This window comes from Drosophila obscura, unplaced genomic scaffold (assembly GCF_018151105.1).
Source record: "Drosophila obscura isolate BZ-5 IFL unplaced genomic scaffold, ASM1815110v1 contig_186, whole genome shotgun sequence".
Taxonomy (NCBI): Eukaryota; Metazoa; Arthropoda; class Insecta; order Diptera; family Drosophilidae; genus Drosophila; species Drosophila obscura.
Genome location: NW_024542774.1, coordinates 9063108 through 9081845, shown reverse-complemented (window position 1 = coordinate 9081845; position 18738 = coordinate 9063108). Strand labels below are relative to the sequence as shown.

The following is an 18738-nucleotide window of genomic DNA, read 5'->3' as shown; positions in this document are numbered from 1 at the left end:
ACGTGTGCAACCGCACAATAGGTGGGCCCAGGGCAGACCCAACCGACATGTCCTGGGTCGCCTACGTGAACAATTATTTATTTGATTTGTCGTGGTCCTGGTGCTGGTGCTGGTGCTGCTGCTGGTCCTCACTCTCATCGAAGTATGTCTTGGTCTACGTCTAGTCCTTGTTCCTCTGATCGCTGTCCGTCCTGGCTCTGGAGGCGTTTGGCAATTAGAGGCTAAGGCTGTTTCGCGACGGCCCTAAACGTTTATTAATGAGTTGCAGTCGGGGCTCCGAGACGCGATGTGTGTCTGCCCCAAAGCGGAAATCTATAAATCTTGGCCGCGCTTTTGCAGATCCCCCGCCCGATAAAACTGGCATCCCAAACTTATTCCCAAGCGAACGCTGCGAGGGGCGTGGCGGAGTGAATTAAATTTATGCGAATATTAGAAAAGTTTCCTCCCCTCCACAATCCATTCCTTAACTCGTAACTGCTTTTGTTGGATTGTTCATGGCGTTGCTTAAGATATTTCCATTCGAATGGGTTTAGTTTCCCAGCAGTTGGCAAATGTTGTCACGATCCCAAGTGTCACATAAATAATGAAGCCTTGGCAGCCGGGGCAGCCACCCCTTTTGGCATGTTGCAGCTAATGACATGGCTGAATGGGCTCACAGCAGGAGGAGGACGACTACGGCCAGGCTGAGGCTGAGGCTAAGGCTGAGGCTGAGCCCACTTTGACACCTCTCTTTGAAATCAGACCGCTTCGCTATGCATCGTTTCTTTGCGTTCACAGGCCGCCTGGCTGGGATCTGTGTGATGTATGGGATCGTGTTGGTAAGCAGAAGACCGACACTGGCCTGTTTGCCGATGCTTACATTATCTCTCGGCCACTACAAAGTGCCAATGTTTGTTGTTTGGACAGTTAACATGAGCACGCAATAGATATGCTGATGTTAAGGCCATGAATTCCAGCCATTATGCAGGCCAGGCATAGATGGGCACAGATTACTTTGATGAAGACTAATCCCAATGAAATTGCTTATCAATTTTAAGCAAACATTTTTATCTGTAAGATCTATAATGGGGCTGCCCATGCTGGACAAAGTACATTGAAATGAAAATTGCCAGCAATTTGCTGATGCCGAACAATCTGCGCTGTGCAAATTTTAATTGAATAAACACAGCGGTTAGTCGTCTGTTTGCATTAAGAGTCTGCATCGCGGCAGCTGGAGCTGAAGCTGAAGCTGGAGCATGGCCAGCGATCAACTCTAATTAGCGGCAACAAGTCGAGACAAGCAAGAAATGGACAACGGAAGCGTTCAATTATAAAACATGCCCCCAAGGTAGGCAAGCAGACAGGGAGACAGGGAGGGACTGGGACTGCAGTAGCTGCAGGTCCTGGCACCCATTGGGGTGTCAGAAATATTGTCAAAGTCGTTGCTCGAGCAACACTTTTCTGCCTTTATCGATCGATGGCATTTGCATACTGCCCGCTGGCCACGGGCCAAGCTGGCACCCGCTACCTCTCTCCGCCCGACTGCCTACCACCTGCCAGTTGTCTGTCATCCGCATTGATGGCGGGCATTATTGTGGTTTTTATGCCGCCAGTGCGTGATACGGTTTTCCTTATCGATGCCAGCCATGGCCTGTCAGATTTATATCAGTCGTAAATATATTTGCAATAATCGGTATCCAAATATGAAGCGTGACATGTGTATGCATCAATGGTGATGGCTCAGCGAACTGCTCTGCCATATGGCTGCTTCTGCTGCTGGCCGAGCACACACCCAGTGCCCAGGTAATCCCGTTCCCGCTCTTGCTCACTCTGGCGACGGGCAGCACGCTCCGCGGCCGTGTGCGTCATGTATTGCTGGTGCCAATCACGATTGCGCGCCTGAAACAAAAGTTACCATGGATGAGTGGCACCCACAGAACGCCGACTGGGACGTCGACTCACCCTGGCGCAGTGTTTCTGCATGAGCTCCTCGTAAATCTGTCGATCCTCGCGTATGTTGTAGCCGACATCCTCGCGGTGGTTGGCCTCTGCCTGGCTGGCGGCAAGCTTCAGATTCAGCTGGATTTGATCCTGAAGATCAGTGAATTGTTTGCGACGATTGGCCTGATGCTGCTGCACTTCCATTTCCTTCCTCCTCGCATCATTAACGGCAGCCACATCCAGGCTAAGCGAGGTGCAAAGATGACAATCTGGATGGCTTTAAAGATCCGTCTACTTACGCCTCGGAGCAGGCGTGCTGCTCGGCGAGCACTTGCTGACAGAGCTGAGCCTTCTGCTGCTGATCCCTGGCCAGATTCTCAGCCTGACACTGGCCCTCGATGAGGCGTCGCAGCTGCTGCTCGTACTGCTCCTGCCGGGCCCGGCTCTCGTCCAGACGCTGCCACACCCGCTGCCAGAGGATCTCCACGCAGGCCTGGCGACGCTTAAGAGCCCGTCGATCCTCAATCTGCTGGAGCTGTGCCTGCTTGCTCTCCAACAGGATTTGTTTGGTTTGCATGTGACGATGCGCCTCGGAGTTCTCGCTGCAAGGAGAGATAATTGCCAAAAAGGGTGCCTGGGTGCCTGGGATGTGACGGCGACTTACATTTCCCGCTGTTGTTGCTTCACTTTCAGCAGCTCCTGCTCGGCCTCCTCCCGCTTTAGACGCTCCATGTGAATCCACTCGTGGCGTTTCCTTTCCGCCTCGTCGGCGCGTGCCCGCAGAAGCTCTGCCACCTCCTCGTCCACCCTCAGTGCATCGCCCTGCAGCTGCACATAGAGCTGCACGCGGCGGTTGTCCAAATCCTCTGACCATTGCCGCATCCGCTGTGCCACCTGCCAACCGATTTGCGATTTCAGATTTCGCCGGCTGGTAAGGTTGAGAAATTCAATGGTTTCCATTTGAAATGGATGGTTTCGCTTTGGAATGTTAACTGTTGTTGAAAAAACTCCAGGAAACCTTGGTTGCATTTTGCCTGCTGCCAATGACAACGGTAAATAAAATAAGGTGAAAGACTATTGGCTATTGTTACATTAATGTTTTCATATTATTGTATATCGCTTATGTTTCATTTATTTTCCCGATCTAAATAAAACTTCTCATTTCTTTTAAATGCGCACAGAAATAACAGCCCAGCGTCCTTTTCTGCTGGTCTGGCAGCACACAAGGCAAATTCTTTCCCGCACCATATTCGGTTGATCTGGCAGCTCAAAAATATCGCACATAGAAAAATACCGAAATGTTAAAACTTTCCAAATGTTAATGTTAATCAACATATATATTGCACCGCGATAACATTTATGACCATCTGCATACCTTGGGATAGTGGATTGTTTCAAACCAGCTGGGAACAACAAGTTTAACGTTAATTAAAGGAAATAGGGTATAAAAATGTCCATACCCATAGATTTATCTTGCTTGACCAGCAACAATGACGTCACTTTTAGTCAACATTTACGTTTTACGGTTTGGCCGTTTTTGTTTGAACCTTATTATGTAAATAATACAATAAAAAATAGTTCTGATACTAGCCAATCTTGTAGAAAATTGATGTATCTATTGGATGAAATTATTTGTTTAGGACTGAGAGTGCTAACTAGCTAGTAATATTAAACTGAATTTCAAAATCATGGAATACGATTTCAATCAATAAAAAATAACTTTATCCCATTGTTGGACCAGGGGGGTATTTAATAGTCCCACAAATTTATGTAACTTTAACATATTTTACGCATTTCAGGTGAAAGATGTCGGTGGTAATTTTTGGTTTGTAAGTAAAAAGGAGGATATATCTACAAGAAGAATATACACACAGTTTTATTTTCCGCGGTTTAACAAAGGGTGCTCAACCTTTTAAATAGACGGCTGTTAAGTGGGTTAAGTCTCGTTTGGTCGCAGGATTGCCCTGGTTTTCTTATGGTATTTAAATGGTATTTCTCGAAACTGAAATGGTATTTAATGGTATTAATTTTTTGTCTGGATGGTATTTTATCGTCATCGGCGCGGTCACACTGTGCTCCACCTCCGCGTTCGCGCTGTTGTCATCGCTGCTCTGCTGCTCCAAAAAAGCCCCCAAGCCTCTTTTGACCACGCAAACGGTGTGTTTTTTGCCTTTAATTTGCGCGGAGTTGGCCAAACTCCGGTGACAGTGGTGTCCGCTGTTGGCAGTGCCTTAAAGAAGTGCAACAAGTGGTTATACACGCTTTTTACAACGTTCCCCAGTGCCTTACACCGACAACCCACTCACACCAATATAATTCTACCTGCCCAGCTAATCGTGTGGTGTGTGTTTGAAAAACAACAAAAACAACAACAAGTTGCTGCTTTCGTCGCAGTTTCCGAGAGTGTGTGTCTGTTAATAACGCCAAAAAAAATGTTAATTAATGCTTTATTCAATTAACAAAAGCCCTGCGAGTCGATCAAAAGAGTGAGCGTGAGCGAGACAGAGCTAGAGATAGAGATCTGATCAGATCAGATCTTTGAGAAAATCCCCAACGCGAGGATCTGTATCGCGTATAACCCATAAGTCTGGTTTATAAATATAGATTACAAGTGCACTTAAGCAAATAAGAAACCAACAATAATTAACTGAACAAATAAAACGCCAACAGCTACAGGTACGGTACGAATATAACGAATATTACAAATAATTGACATTTCGCCTGGCGGGCGATCTTTTCTTTCTTTCATATTTTCACATTCCTGCATTCTCGTGCTCTTCCCGCTGTCTATCTTTCTCTTTTGGCTGTTTCTTTTGCTTTGCATATTTCGAGTGTCGTGTAATTTTTTTGCCTTTTCATTTTTGCAAAAATATTTTCTTTCATTCGGGCGGGTGGGGGCCTCGGCACTTGCCATCTCTTTTCACCAATAAGAGCGGCTAGAGCGGCTCGGTCTAATAAGAGTCTGAAGTTTCTTGTTTGGCCACCAACACCACAGAGCGACCATTGAGCACGCACTCACACACGCTCACAGCCTAGCTACCTGACACACACGACACGCATACCTGAATGCTTTGGAATGTTGTTGCTGCCTTTGTGTTCCCAATACATATCGTTGTCAACGGTTTTTGCTTATCAATAGAATATAACACACAAACACACACACAGGCATGGACAATAGGCAGCAGGTTATGATTGGGATTATTAAAAGAGAGAAAAAGAAGAGCCGGGGAATGCCTCTTGAGAGAGAGTGGCAGTTGCATGGCATTTTCCATTTCCGCTGCAAAATTTCTGTGTCAATCACCTGTTCTGCAGTGCTGGCATTTCTTTTCGCATGCCTTGGTTGGCCAGCAACAAATGGGGAAAAAGAACATGATATTGTATACATAGACCTCGTCGCTGATGCCAGCGATGCCAGCGCTAAGTTCCCACAGAAATTCTAATAAAAAACCCGCTAATCTGCAGCCAACACTGATTGAATTCGCCGCGCCTGCTCCCCTTCGCCATGCTCCAATCAGCTGTTCGAATTCGCCTGTGTTTATGTTGGCTGCCAGCAGAGACGCGAGCAGCGCTGCCGTCATTTGTTTGTGGAACTTCGAGCGGTGCGCAAGGATAAAAAGGATATGCCGCAAGGATAAGGCATTTGGCGAGGCTCTGTACGTGTGACAGTGTATGTGCTCAAGTGTGTGTGTGGTTTTTCAATTATTCAAGACGCAAACCGAAGAGAAAATAAATTTTATGCCACTGCCGCCTGCATCCCTGCCACTCCTCCTCCCACTCCCCACCAAAGGCCCAAAGTGCAAGGCTGCCGCTGCAAAGCAATAACATAAAATGCGGCGAGCAACATCATGTGGAATAGGGAGAGACTTAAAGAGAGGGAGAGACAGAGGCGAACGGCTCAAGTGGCAAAGTGCAAATGAATTAAATAAATAAAAGACGCAACGAAAAATAAGCGAAAACGAAACGAAACAAACCTCAAAAGTCTAATATGTGTCTGCGGTTGCTGTTGTTGATTCATTCTTTCTTTCTTCTATCTCCTATTGTTGTTTCACCGTTTACTTGGCACATTGCATAAGTGTTTTCTCTGCCCCTTTCTTACGCTCTTTACCTACCGTTCCTCAATTGCAGATAAGCAACGCAACTCAACTGAACTCAACGCTACGTGACGTACTATATTTGCTTATCACTAATTCAGGAGATAGCCACAGACCCACCGACTAGCGACCACCGAGCCCAGACAGGACAGGACCCAGGCGAGCGACAATGGAGTCCATGGAGTACGAGATGGCACGCAATATGACGCTGCTGTTCTTCCTGGAGCGCCTCCTCGACAAGGGGGAGCCCCGCACCGTGCACGATCTGTCGTGTCAGTTCGGCAACAAGGAGTTCACCAAGGAGATGCGGCAAATTGCCGGCGGCAGTCAATCGGGTGAGTGCTCCCCAAACTACAGTAGAACACCGCTTAGCCGAAATTTATTGAGTGGAAATCAATGCAGATCCAACTACAGTGGAACCAGCCTAACCAGACACTTTTCTGATTAGTTTCCGCCTACATCCATGATCGAAGATATTTCTTCGCTGTTCGAGGGAATTCAATCCGTTGCTTTCTATGATATTTGCCCATTTCCATTGGCCAGTACAGGTCCCAGCATGAAACATGAAACTTGTTTGCTGAAAACTAATACTGGACATGTCACATTTGTACGGCTATATGAACATTCAATACACATTGTGCACCTGCGGGCCAATGTTTGTCATTGCCAATGATTGCTTTTGTTGTTGCTGCTGTTGTTGTTGTTGTTTGTATTACCAAGTGCTTGGCGGCCAAGTGCACATGTCATTGGCACTGGCACTGCCACTGCCAGAGGGGAGACATTGTCTCTGTCTCCTTTTCCATCTCTCGACTGAAGCTGCGCCAATGCACAAAACCACAAAAACATGCCAATGATTTTTCAGTTGCAGCTTTTTATTGCAGACGCGACACTGCAATCGATAATGCACGTGTTGTTGTCGGTTTTTGCTCTATTCCATTTCCACTCTTATGCACGTTTGCTTTGCCCTTCCTTCCCTCAGTTCTTCTCCCTCCTTTCTTTCTCTACCATACGCGCTCTTGTGTGGATTAATTTACAAATGCTCTCAAGGGCCCGCATGCTTTGGAGGCCTAAAAAACTAATAGTAAAACTGCAATAGTCGATATGCCGACTAAACAATACCCGCTAGTCATAATAGTCATATTTTGGCACTGCAATTTATGGCTTCAATCAAGATACGATGGAGATGATTGGTAGGTACATAGATAGGGTAGAAACATAATAAATAAATATGGATAAAGAATTTCGATAAATTCAATATGCCCTTGAACTCCCCGAGTACTGGGTAAAGATTCTCCCAAAATCCCAAAACGCAATACATATGGCTCCACACTACTCTCGACATTTGGTTTTCCATTGACAATTCAACACGTGAAGATTCTCACTCTTCATGCTATTTATCAAAATGCATGCTTCGCGGAGAATCTCCAAGAATAGACACAACAACACACAACTTTCAGTTTCTAAAGATAGGTGCCGTTCCACTTGAGGCAAATTACTTGGTAAAGGTGCAATGCACTTTCCCTTTGCTTTCAGATATTTATGTGGGCACTCCGAAGATGAATGTTTGAAGTGGTGGCAGGGCCACATCCAAATGTGGGAACAGGAAATGGCAAACATTTGTTTACATTGGTTCTTAACACATGAACAGATTAAATGCCTTGTAAACAAATTGAGAGCTGAAGATGAATACATTCATGGGAGTAGTGTGGGAATTTACATAGGGAAATTCTGGGCGAAGCTTAACGGATTATCGTTATCGTTCACTCAGCCTTAAAGCTCTAAAATGTGTCTGAATTTTAGTTGAATTCTGTACGAAATAGTCTTCAACCAAGTGTTACTAATCGGAAATAAAGTTTAAATATTATTGAAGATAAATAATTTCCCATTCCTTCTGTGGAATCAATTTTGCCCGTTTGCCACTTCTTCACAGTTCTTTCTTCATGGCCCAACATGAATGTCACACTTTGTGACTGCATTAATTGCAGCGCAACAGAAAAACAAACATTTGACAAAATGTTTATCGCATTTGCTGATTTCCTACACATGTGCGTGACGTGACTGTCTGCTCGTTCCACGGACAAGACTCGCGACAAGACAACTCGTGTTTGCCCCCAAAGCAAGCAACATTTGGCAAGTAATTTGGCGCTAAAATACTTTAAGCTTTGGCTTAAATGTTGCTTTTAACCCAGAACGCAATAGACGCAAAAAAGAAACGCTGGAGAAACCTATGGGAAATATCCGACAGACACGCAAATCAGAGCCGAGAACAAGGAGATATTAGATACGAAATATCAAGGTTTGGCTTATAAATAGAATAGCGTCAGTTATCCTTTGGCTGATACTTCTAATTCCCTATCAAATGGGTGATAAGGAGTTCTCTTAGGTCAGTGGAAAACCAATTTTCTCCCCATAAACTCCTGTTTACTCTCCTGGGTACGACCTAAAACCCTATAAACATATATTATGCTGCTTCATTTTTGTCAACGTGTTGTTTGTGCAACTTATAAACCGTTAAAGCCGCAAGGGCTGCTGCTTATACCGTATACCCTTGTGTATGCCACCACCTCACCGCAGTAACCCATCGAGTCGTTCCATTATGTAGTTTTTGCGGTCTGCCATTGATGGTGGGGATTGTGATGGGGGGTGGGAGATGTAGAGACGGAAAGGAAACGTTGTAATAGAAAAGTGTCGATTACGTGACAAAAATGTTCAATTGAATTTCAATAAAATTGCATGGATATCCCATCCCCCATCCCCCATCCATTTGTTGCTTCAATAATATATGGCGATGTCTGTGTGTGTGTGTGTGTCCGTATGCATATTCCCCATCGGATTGATGAGGGTTTTCGACCAAAATTTTTGGGGAAATTAACGTCAAAAGCAATTTTCTAACCAATAGAAAGAAATTTAACCATTCCTGATGGAACCGAAACAGTAACTTGGTCTTCTTTAAGTTTGGTTTCAAGAGCTTTGCCCTCGTTTATCTGGGAACTTAAATTTCACTGCTAATTCAACACCCAAACAAAACCAACAAAACCCAAAGTTGTGATTGTTTTTTTTTTTTTGCGGTGCAAATCATTTGGACAAACACAAAAACATGACCATTTAGCTCTCTTTATCGTTTGGCCATTTTAAGCTGCCTCCAGCAGAGCGAGGGGGGGAAGCCGCAGCAGCAGCAGCAGCAGAGAGCCAACCCAACCAACGGCTATCTTTAATTGCACACACACGTATGGCTCACACACTAGAGATGGGCGCGTGTCGTGGTTTGCATGGCACGTACCCAACACAAAGTCACGCATGGGAACGAAGGAAGACTAAATACCAGTACCTTTTGCTACCTTTTTGGTCATTCCTTTGATCGAAGAGGGAAGATCTATTTGGATATTTAAAGCGCCCCCAAGCTATGTTTTTTTCTCTCATTTTTTCCAGCTTTTATTATAGATCCGCATTTATGCTCTCACGCACGAAATGGAAAGGCACGCGCCAGGTGTAGCTTTGGCCCCATCTCTAGCCCTCATCTAGCCCTCTCTCGTTCTCTCGTACACACAGACGTGTGTGTATCACACACATGCACGCACTTCACATGCCAAGCCTTAACGGGACTAGCGAAGGTTCGTTCGCAACTATTTTGTTGTTTTGGTTTTTTGTTGAGCAATCGATTTCCAAACCAAAATGTTGTCAAAGTAAACGAAACACAAAAACACAATATCTGCTGTTGAAATGCGCGAATAAACATACATACATAAGTGAATAATTATGGGGTGCCAATATCTGGATGAATCTCATAAATTGCAATAAGCTAATCTCCCCAACCCAATCGATTGACCATAAAATGAATGATTAGCTGATTGACCTGTGGCTGAAGCTTCCGCAAAGGAACCGTGCATTCCACCGTTACACATTTCAATTTTCGGCATCGAAAAGGGAGGGAGAGAGAGAGAGCGAGAGAGAAACAAAGTGTGCGTGGGTGAGAGAGACATTCTCGTAAATTTAACGATTTTATGCGAACGGCTGCTAAAAGGGGGGGCGACGGGACTGGACTGGGAAATCCTTTAACGCCTTGCCGCCAGCCGGTGCTCAATGTTCCTTAACCCCTCCCCCCTCTTTCAGACGGCATTGCGTGTCAACATTTTGTGCGTTCCGAGGCACCCAAGGCTTTTATGTTATTGTTAACTTTTCCTTCGAGGCAAATTGGTAACTGCTTTCGGCAAAGAGAGCACAGGAGGCATTGATTTTTGTTGGTCTTCACAGCTGACATTAATTGCAAAAAGCACAACGATTTGTTTAAGCCAAAAATGAATTTGCTGTTCATTATATTTTTGGTGAACTTTTGTGCCCATTTGGCTTCTAATTGATTGAGAACTGTTTGACAGCCGCAGTAGCAGCAGCAGCAGGAAAAGCGCCGCTAATGATTCCACAATGAAGTGAGTTACCCCCCGCCAAGAGGAAATTTAAGAAATTTGAGCTGCAAAACTTCACCTATTGCCATCGCGCAGTTGTGTCATTTCTCCTGCCCCTTTTTGCTTTGGGAGGCATAAAATCTTGAATTTATGGGCAGACATAACCCTTTTACCCCCCATCATGCAACAGTGCTACCTGTGTGTATTCGCTCACATTCGAATTTACAACATCTCGGTGGCCAAAACGTGGGGAAACATTTCCGTATTCCTCAATAAGCGGAGTACCATAAATACACATAAATTTATAGCGAGTGTCCTCGGTGCATTTGAAAATTGCCATGGCAAGAATATAAAAAAAAAAAATGTGTCCAAGTGGGTCGAGCCGTAAAATGTGGCACCACCGCCACCGCCACAACCACCCCCTGACACCTGCCACCTGCGCTCCACTAAGAGAGCCAAAAATGTTTGTTTGCCAAGAAATGCGGCTAAGCACACAAACAGACAAATATTGGACCAGCCCAGCCAAGTACTTGGTATAATATTTTGCCATGGCACATTCATACATATCTACTATATATATATATATATTTTGTGTATATGTAAGTCGTGCAGATAGTCGTACATATAGCTATGCATATTACATATTGGGGTTAGGTCCTCCTGGCCTTCGATAAATATTAATATTGAAATGTTTTTTTTTTGTTTTTTGTTTTTGTGGCTTACAACTTTTATGAACTTCGATTTGTGGCGCGTCAGTTGTGCCCTTCGGATACCTTTTCTGTGTGTGTGTTTTTTTTTTTCAACCACTGGCCACCAATTTCAATTTCTCTAAGTAAACATAAAATTGAATTATGCACATGTTGCCACGATGCTCGAACTTAATGCGTTAGGATTTCTCTCAGCATAGGTTGGAATGGGGGTGACGGTGACTCTTTCCAGCCATTTGTCAGCCTTTGTGGCTCATTGGGCAGCCAGCCCTTAGTCGGTGGAGGAAAGTGGGTGGAAAATGGTGAGCCAAGATGTTTGTTAAGGGATTACATTTTATTTTGATTGACTCGCCAAATCCGTAGACAATCCCCTTGCATAATGCCCATCCGATTCGATTAATCAGTGCTCGCTTCGAGTTTGTCTCGCACGGAGTTATGTACGAGCGGTACGAGTATGTCAAATGCAATTGAATTAATCTATGCCTCGCATTATAAACAAGTTCCAGCCAACAATGAGGCTGAATCTGTGACTGCCAACACACGCAATGGAGCAGTGCAGTACCCTACCCTCTGTAGTGAGTGCTCTCTGATCTATTCAGCGCTGCGTGGCGTTTGCCTTGCTGTCACGTCAGATTACGCAAACAATAGAGAATGGTTGTGGAGCTGGGACTGGGGCTGTAGCTGGGGGATAGACAGACATATGGAGAGTGGAGCGGCAGTCATCACAACATTCCTACCATCATACCATACCGGATGATGATGGAGGAGGGTTGGGTCGCATCGCGTCCCGTTTTGGGCCTTACAGTGTGGCAGTCAGTCAGTCAGTCAGCAACTATGACCTGATTCATCAAATAAATGGTGCGCTCGGTCGGGTTCACTTTGCATGGCTTGAGTGCATACACTGTTCATTTGGTTGGATCCTACACTTGGAATAAATTTTGGTGACCTGACCCCATCATCATAACTTGCATTAGTGCAGCTCCACGGTGGGGAGACTGCTTTCCAACAACAACAACAGCAACAACATCAAGGGGGAGCGAGTAGTCTGATAGATTGATGTAACCCTCACAGGGTTAACCGATTGATTGACCAACTGCCCAAAATGATGCACTAAGTGAAAGGATACACTCACATTCGCACTGTGTAGGGCCCGCCTGTTATCCTTAGCAGTTGCCACCCTCCCCCCATCCATTGCATATGTAATTTGTATTTGTAAACTAACTTTAATTCGAGCAACAACTTTTGCCAACTTTTCAAACCCCCACCCCACGCCCAGCAACAGGATAGACACATGAATATTCATTCCAGTATTCGTATTCGTATTCATATATGGAGATGAATGTATGTTTGTCATTTGATGATGCGATTACAACAATGTTTTGTTAATTATGGGAATCCAGGCACATGTAACTTCAACGATATGAAAATGGACTGGGGGGAGGTAAAACTTACAATTCCCTCGTTAATGCAGCTCCCTGCCATGCGTGGTTGTCTATGGAGAGAGAGGGAAAACCACTATCAGTCGTGCAACAAAAGAGGCAACGAAAACAACGAGGCAGGACGGGGTATACCAGGGAATTAATCAACCACAATAAGTACTTACTCAGTTACAAGCGACTCTCTGTCTTGACTTAATTACAGAGTTGACACATTGAAAGGCCAAGAAAATTAATTAAGTTTGCGTTGCTGCTGGGTCTGCTGCTGGTGCTGCAACACTTTTACTGCATTAACCAATTTTCCACAATGGCAGGCAACCCACCCACCGCTACCCATCAGCTACCACTAATGGCATCCAACTAATTGTAATTGACATCCCTTTTTGGCAGGTCTGAAGAAATTTCTCGCCCAATACCCATCAATATTCCTGGTGGATGGCGACTATGTGCAGGTGAATGCCTATCAGCACAGCAATGCGGACGACGGAGGTGGCGGCGGCAAGCGCGACTACATTCAAGAGGCTAAAGACTACTTCAAGAACAAGATGCTGCAGTATGGGGCCGCGGCAGAGGTGCCAGTGCGGAGTCTGCTCGGCCATCGGTCGCAGGCCTCGCCCCAAGTGCGTCACATATCAGGTAAGTGTACTCGCAGATAGCAAAAATATGTCCAATCAATCGTCTAACTCCACTTTGCCCTCTATGAAGGTCAACATATCAAGGAGTTTACGGACTTTCTGACCAAGCACACGGACACGTTCAAGGTGATCGATGACTTTGTGATGCTGGTGGGCTGCGAGAATATGACTGATCTGCCGGCCAGGGATCGGCTCCATCTGCCGCAGTCGAACATCGATACGCGCGGCACCCAGCAGATGCTCGACTTCTTTGCCCAGTGCATCGAGATCAAGGGGCCGCTGCTGGTGGACCAGCTGTTCCATTTGCTGACCACCAACTTTCCGGAGGATCAGTGGCTGCGCATGTTCAAGACGCCGGGCGACCTGAGCTCCTTCCTGAAGCTCTTCGGCGACTGCTTTCACATACAGGCCAATCTAGTCACGCTGCTGCAGAAGCCAAAGCTCAGTGACACGCACATCCAGCAGGCCCAGGCCCAGACCAGGGAACAGTTTAATGCCCTGAACAACAACAACAACAACAATGGCAGCAATTCGAATCCAATTCGCCGGGTGGATGTGAGTGCCGGTGGCGGTGGAGGAGGTGGAGGTCCACTCAGTTCCGTGCAGCAGCGATTGCAGTCTACGGCCCTGCGCAGCAATGGATATGCCAGCAGCAACAATAATGCCATTAGCAGTAGCATCAACAACAACAATAGCATAGCCTCGCCCAATTTCAAGCTGAACGCACCCGTGTCGAATGTGATGCAGGGCCAGGGGCCGGGGCAGCAGGGCTTTGGGCAGCCCAAGTCGGAGCCGAGCTCTGGCTTCGACAGCTATGTGCCCATGTCGGAGCTGAAGTTGGAGAATCTCTGCGAGAACAACTATCCCAGTGGGAACATCTGCTATGGCCCCATCGGAGGTGGACCCACCCACAATACCACACAGCAACAGCAACAACAGCAGCAGCCACAGCAGCCGTCGCCTGCAGCCTCAACGAATCCCACGGAGAGGGTGAACAGCGTCAACCAAACGCTGAAGCAACGCATAAATACTCTGGTCATACGCACGCTGGCGGAGAACCTGGAGAAGGACAAACAGTCGCTGGCCAACCAAAGTTCTCCGCACGCCAGTCCCCTGCATTCCAGCAACTCCCATCCCAATTCCCATTCCACATCCAATTCAAACTCCAACTCCAGCAATGCCAATGCGAGCACAGCGAACAATCCGAATACCACCTCCAGCTCTAGCTCCAGCGCCAGCGCCAGCGCCAACTCCAACCCAACCACCAATGCCAATCACTCACCTAGTCATAGCTACTTTGTCGGCGACACGTGGAAGATCAAGGTGCTGCAGAACACGACGGTGATAGCCAATGTGAAGCAGTCGGTGTTCGTCACCGACATCCTACTCAAGTACGCGGCCAAGAACGAGGGCATTGTGGTCTCCCTCGACTGCGAGGGCATCAATCTGGGGCTAAAGGGCGAGATCACGCTAATTGAGATTGGAACGGCGCGGGGCGAGGCCTTCCTCTTCGATGTCCAATCGTGCCCCGCCATGGTCACGGATGGTGGACTGAAGACCGTGCTGGAGCACGAGCAGGTCATCAAGGTCATACACGACTGTCGGAACGATGCGGCCAATCTGTATCTGCAGTTCGGCATCCTGCTGCGCAACGTGTTTGACACACAGGCGGCGCACGCGATCCTGCAGTACCAGGAGAACGGGAAGCAGGTCTACAAGGCCAAATACATATCGCTCAACTCGCTGTGCGAACAGTACAATGCCCCCTGCAATCCCATCAAGGACCAGCTGAAGCAGATCTACAGGCGGGACCAGAAATTCTGGGCCAAGCGGCCGCTCACCCGCGAAATGATGCTGTATGCCGCTGGCGATGTACTGGTCCTGATTCACGATCAGCTCTTTGGCAGTCTGGCGCGGCAGATCAAGCCCGAGAACAGGCAGCTCTTCTCCGAGCTGTGCACCGAGCAAATCCTCCTGCAGATCAAGCCCAATGAGGTGAAGATTCGCAAGAAGCAGCGCAAGGTCAGCACCGAGGTGTCCGATCTGAAGCTGAAGCTGGCACAGACCAGCAAGAGCATTGTGCTCTCGAACCGTGAAATTCGTCTGCTGCGGTGAGTAATCCTTCTGTTTCCATCCATCCATCAAGAGCTAATCACGGTCTCTATGGATCAACAGTTACATGGACCTGACGGAGGACGAAAAGGAGCGACTCAAGGGCTACTACAAGGTGGCCAAGAAGCTGGAGAAAATGGAATCTGCCGGCAACCCCAGCAAGTAAGTGTCGACATAGAAATAAATGCATAAAACCAAGCTGAACTAATACTTACTCCTGCAGAGATCAAAGTGACTCTGAAGACGAGGCGGAACCCAATGAAAACGAAATGTTTCCCAGCTTGGACTCTGTGCCATCGGACAATTCGCTCTCGGGCACCTTTTCGCCACGCTTCAGCTCGGAGCCACCCAGCCTGACGGAATCCATGCAGATGCTGGAGGAAATACTGCAGAACAAGTCGATGGATCGCATTGCGCGCATCGATAAGCTGGAGGCCATACTGACGACAGCCACCTCGTTGCCATGCGATCAGGTGGGTGATTCGCAGCTCCCGTCGTAGTTGTAAACTAATTCAAAGAAACACACATTTCTTTCAGATACTGGCTTCCAATTCGATCCAGGAACAGTTGGGCTCGAGCATTGCGACCACAGACAATTTGCAAATCATACGCGAAAAGTCCAGAAAGTGAGTCTCTTCTTAGCAGAGAATCAGGATAATGCAGGAATAATCCCTTAAACTCTATACCCCAAACAGCAACAGGAATTGCAATTGCCAAGGCGAGCGCAGTGTCACGCCCATTCTGCGAACGATGGACAAGCGAGTGGTGAAGCTGGTGGATGCCGAGTCGCAGACCCTGAGCACCGGCGACGTGGTCATCACCAAGATATTCTTCCAGGACGAACATGAGCGGTCCAAGGAGACGGCAATGCTGAGCAATTCGCCCACGAAGCGTGTGGCATCCACATAAACAACGTGTCAATCTTCGAACAATGATTCCTAACAAGCAAACGAAAGCGCAGACATATTACGTATTATTATTATTTTGTTTTTTAACTGTTGCGAGACTATTGCGAGGAGAAGACGACGACAATGGCGAAGATGGAAAAGACGGTGTCCTCAGAACCCACTATCGACTATGCAATAATAACTATTATGGTATACCCAATTGAGAAGCAATATATTTTGTGCCTAAATGTTGAACATTGCAATAACAATAATATATATGTATGATTTACCAATTGTAAACTAATCGCCACCCAAAACGAATCCCGGCGGAACGAACGAACGAATCGCACTTCTCAGCGAGGACTCCATCCAGCCCAGAGAGGTGGGTCGAAGGTCTGAGAATTCGTGTTTGCATTCGATGAGATAAATGATAGATGATAGAAGGATGGATGGAGGGATAGGCTTCGGCTTGTTTTTCATTATAAACCTAAATCAGCGCCAAACAATCATTGGAAATGTATGTGTAAATGTGACATAGAAAGCTTTGCGATGTATTAGCGAATTGATTAATGATTATTATTATCTGCGTTGGACCAATATGTGTATTAAATCGAAATGAAATAATTAAAAGCAATTTTGTAGAGTTTTCCTAATATCTTTGTCGCCATATCAGAAGTGAACTTATTGTATTTTAACCATAATTAATTCCTTTATACACCCCAAACTAAACATTTATTCAACTCAATTTTAGTTTAACCAAACAATCTTATTAAATATTAACAAAAAGCAATTGTGTAATCAATCTCTAAGTAAATACATAAAACATACATAAATGAGAATTAATTGTAAAGGAGAAAGCATTATTGAAATTGTACGATTATAAATTATACTTCTAATTAAATAAAACGTGTATATACAACAATATATTAAACGAAATCAAAGCAGTGTATTACTGAAATATTATTTATGTAATTGCCACCGGACGGACCACACCAACACAACAGAAACACTTTTCGTCTGGGAGGGGGGTAGAGGAGTTTTTATTCAACGACATCAAGAGGTTTCAAACATTGATTATTGAATATTGATATTAAAGTATACATCCATACAAAGTTATTTAAATTTCTTGTGTGTTCTGTGTGTGTGTAAATACATCTATATATGTGTATGTGTACATATAACTGCGCAGCTTATGTTTTGTATATAATTATATATGTATGCATGTATGTAGATGGACTGTACTCCATGGAGGAGGCCCAACCTATTTTATAGGACACATAGACACTTATATAGCCGGTTATTCATATAGGGAGATGTCCCAATTAAAATCTAGTTTGCTTTTGTTTGTCAATCATCTTGATTCCTACCAGTGGTGCTCTTCATAACTGTGAACCCAATCGATGCTGAAAAGGTAGCATGGTTGTATGGATAAAGGTATTATTTTATCAAATACTTCAACTCAAAGACTTATGTATTTAAGTTTTTTTTTTTGTATATGTTTAGTATATGTGCTACAAGGTGCTGATTTCAATCAGTTCTCTTCTGATTTTACCTTCTTTTACTTTAGTTTACTTTACTTTACTTCACTTGAGCAAAGTGTACACCTCATTAATTCTTAGATATTCCTACATCTAGCAAGATAAAATACACCTTGAAATGTTTGCCTAAAGTGTATTTTTCTTTTGGACTCTTTCCAGCTGGATTTGCAATTGCATTGCAAACGCTTTATTGCAGTTGGTTGTATGGTTGTATTGGTATTAAATTCGTGTAACTTCAACTCTAGTGTGTTTACAGCCTTCTGTTGAGCATTGTAAAATATAGTACATAAATGTATGTATGTGTAGAAATTAGAATAAAATTCACCTGTCAGTTGCACTGCCGTTCCATTAATGCAAACTACAACAACAAAATCAAAATAGTCTATATAGTCGAGTATTCTGACTATTGGATACCCAGTGCTCGGATTTATTGTTCTGTAGTATAAAGATTGTGTGGTTTATAGCGATTAAAATTGTAATATTAAATTAAAAACACTCAGGGATGGCGGTGACAGCTTGGGGACTTTATTTCTCGTTACGAAGATGGGCTCGGAGATAGGTTCGGACACTGGATTTGACCACATCTCCCATAATCAGATTTAATCTGGACAGACAAAACGGACGAAATTATGCAAGTGTATTTTGTGTATTAAATCGGAATCGGAATCGAAATCGAATTCGCTTCATTCCGGCCGATATTTATGCATCCACTACGAATACCGGGTACATTAAATACATTGAAACACACACACAAACCTTATATATAGCTATGCCGTACATGGGTAGGCAATAAACTATAACTATCGCAAATATATATACTCATTTCATGTACTTGTATATATGCAAAGGAATACATTTTGTTTTGTATATATATTTGCATAAATCACATCTTTGAATCTCTCCATAGCTCGTTTGATATTATGTACAATTTGGGTCAAACTCGCTGTATTTGGACTGTCTGTCTGGCGCCGCTTGGTGAAGCCCGAACAACTTACTAAGTTACTCTGTTAGC

At 45.1% G+C, this 18738-nt stretch overlaps 2 protein-coding genes across 3 annotated transcripts; one reads left to right on the top strand and one right to left on the bottom strand.

Annotated features, from left to right (window-relative positions):
* Window positions 1-1693: 1693 nt before the first annotated feature.
* On the bottom strand, window positions 1694-2880 carry LOC111076130 (uncharacterized abhydrolase domain-containing protein DDB_G0269086). The gene is made up of 4 exons (XM_022369786.2): window positions 2585-2880; window positions 2220-2522; window positions 1942-2164; window positions 1694-1878 (listed from the first exon to the last, which is right to left on the bottom strand). The coding sequence occupies exons 1-4, from the start codon at window positions 2878-2880 to the stop codon at window positions 1720-1722; spliced, it is 981 nt and encodes a 326-aa protein (XP_022225478.2). The 3' UTR covers window positions 1694-1719.
* A 1102-nt stretch (window positions 2881-3982) lies between these two features.
* On the top strand, window positions 3983-17113 carry LOC111076118. Of its 2 annotated transcripts, none has more exons than XM_022369767.2 (8): window positions 3983-4596; window positions 6046-6346; window positions 12945-13190; window positions 13260-15300; window positions 15365-15463; window positions 15525-15774; window positions 15839-15927; window positions 15997-17113. In XM_022369767.2, exons 2-8 carry the CDS (start codon window positions 6181-6183, stop codon window positions 16208-16210), a joined length of 3105 nt encoding a protein of 1034 aa, XP_022225459.2. In that variant the 5' UTR covers window positions 3983-4596; window positions 6046-6180; the 3' UTR covers window positions 16211-17113. The 2 variants fall into 2 exon arrangements, with proteins under 2 accessions (XP_022225459.2, XP_022225460.2); XM_022369768.2 differs by lacking the exon at window positions 3983-4596 and adding an exon at window positions 5511-5573.
* The last annotated feature ends 1625 nt before the right edge of the window (window positions 17114-18738 follow it).

What these genes read in the sequence shown, in the direction of transcription:
- LOC111076130 (XM_022369786.2), bottom strand. Translation starts at nt 2,880, where the DNA reads ATGGAAACCATTGAATTTCTCAACCTTACCAGCCGGCGAAATCTGAAA. An exon ending in AAGCAACAACAGCGGGAAAT is followed by an intron (nt 2,523 to 2,584) that starts GTAAGTCGCCGT and finishes CTCTCCTTGCAG; the next exon opens with CGAGAACTCCGAGGCGCATC. An exon ending in TGCAGAAACACTGCGCCAGG is followed by an intron (nt 1,879 to 1,941) that starts GTGAGTCGACGT and finishes CTTTTGTTTCAG; the next exon opens with GCGCGCAATCGTGATTGGCA.
- LOC111076118 (XM_022369767.2), top strand. Translation starts at nt 6,181, where the DNA reads ATGGAGTCCATGGAGTACGAGATGGCACGCAATATGACGCTGCTGTTC. An exon ending in TGCCGGCGGCAGTCAATCGG is followed by an intron (nt 6,347 to 12,944) that starts GTGAGTGCTCCC and finishes CCTTTTTGGCAG; the next exon opens with GTCTGAAGAAATTTCTCGCC. An exon ending in CGTGAAATTCGTCTGCTGCG is followed by an intron (nt 15,301 to 15,364) that starts GTGAGTAATCCT and finishes ATGGATCAACAG; the next exon opens with TTACATGGACCTGACGGAGG.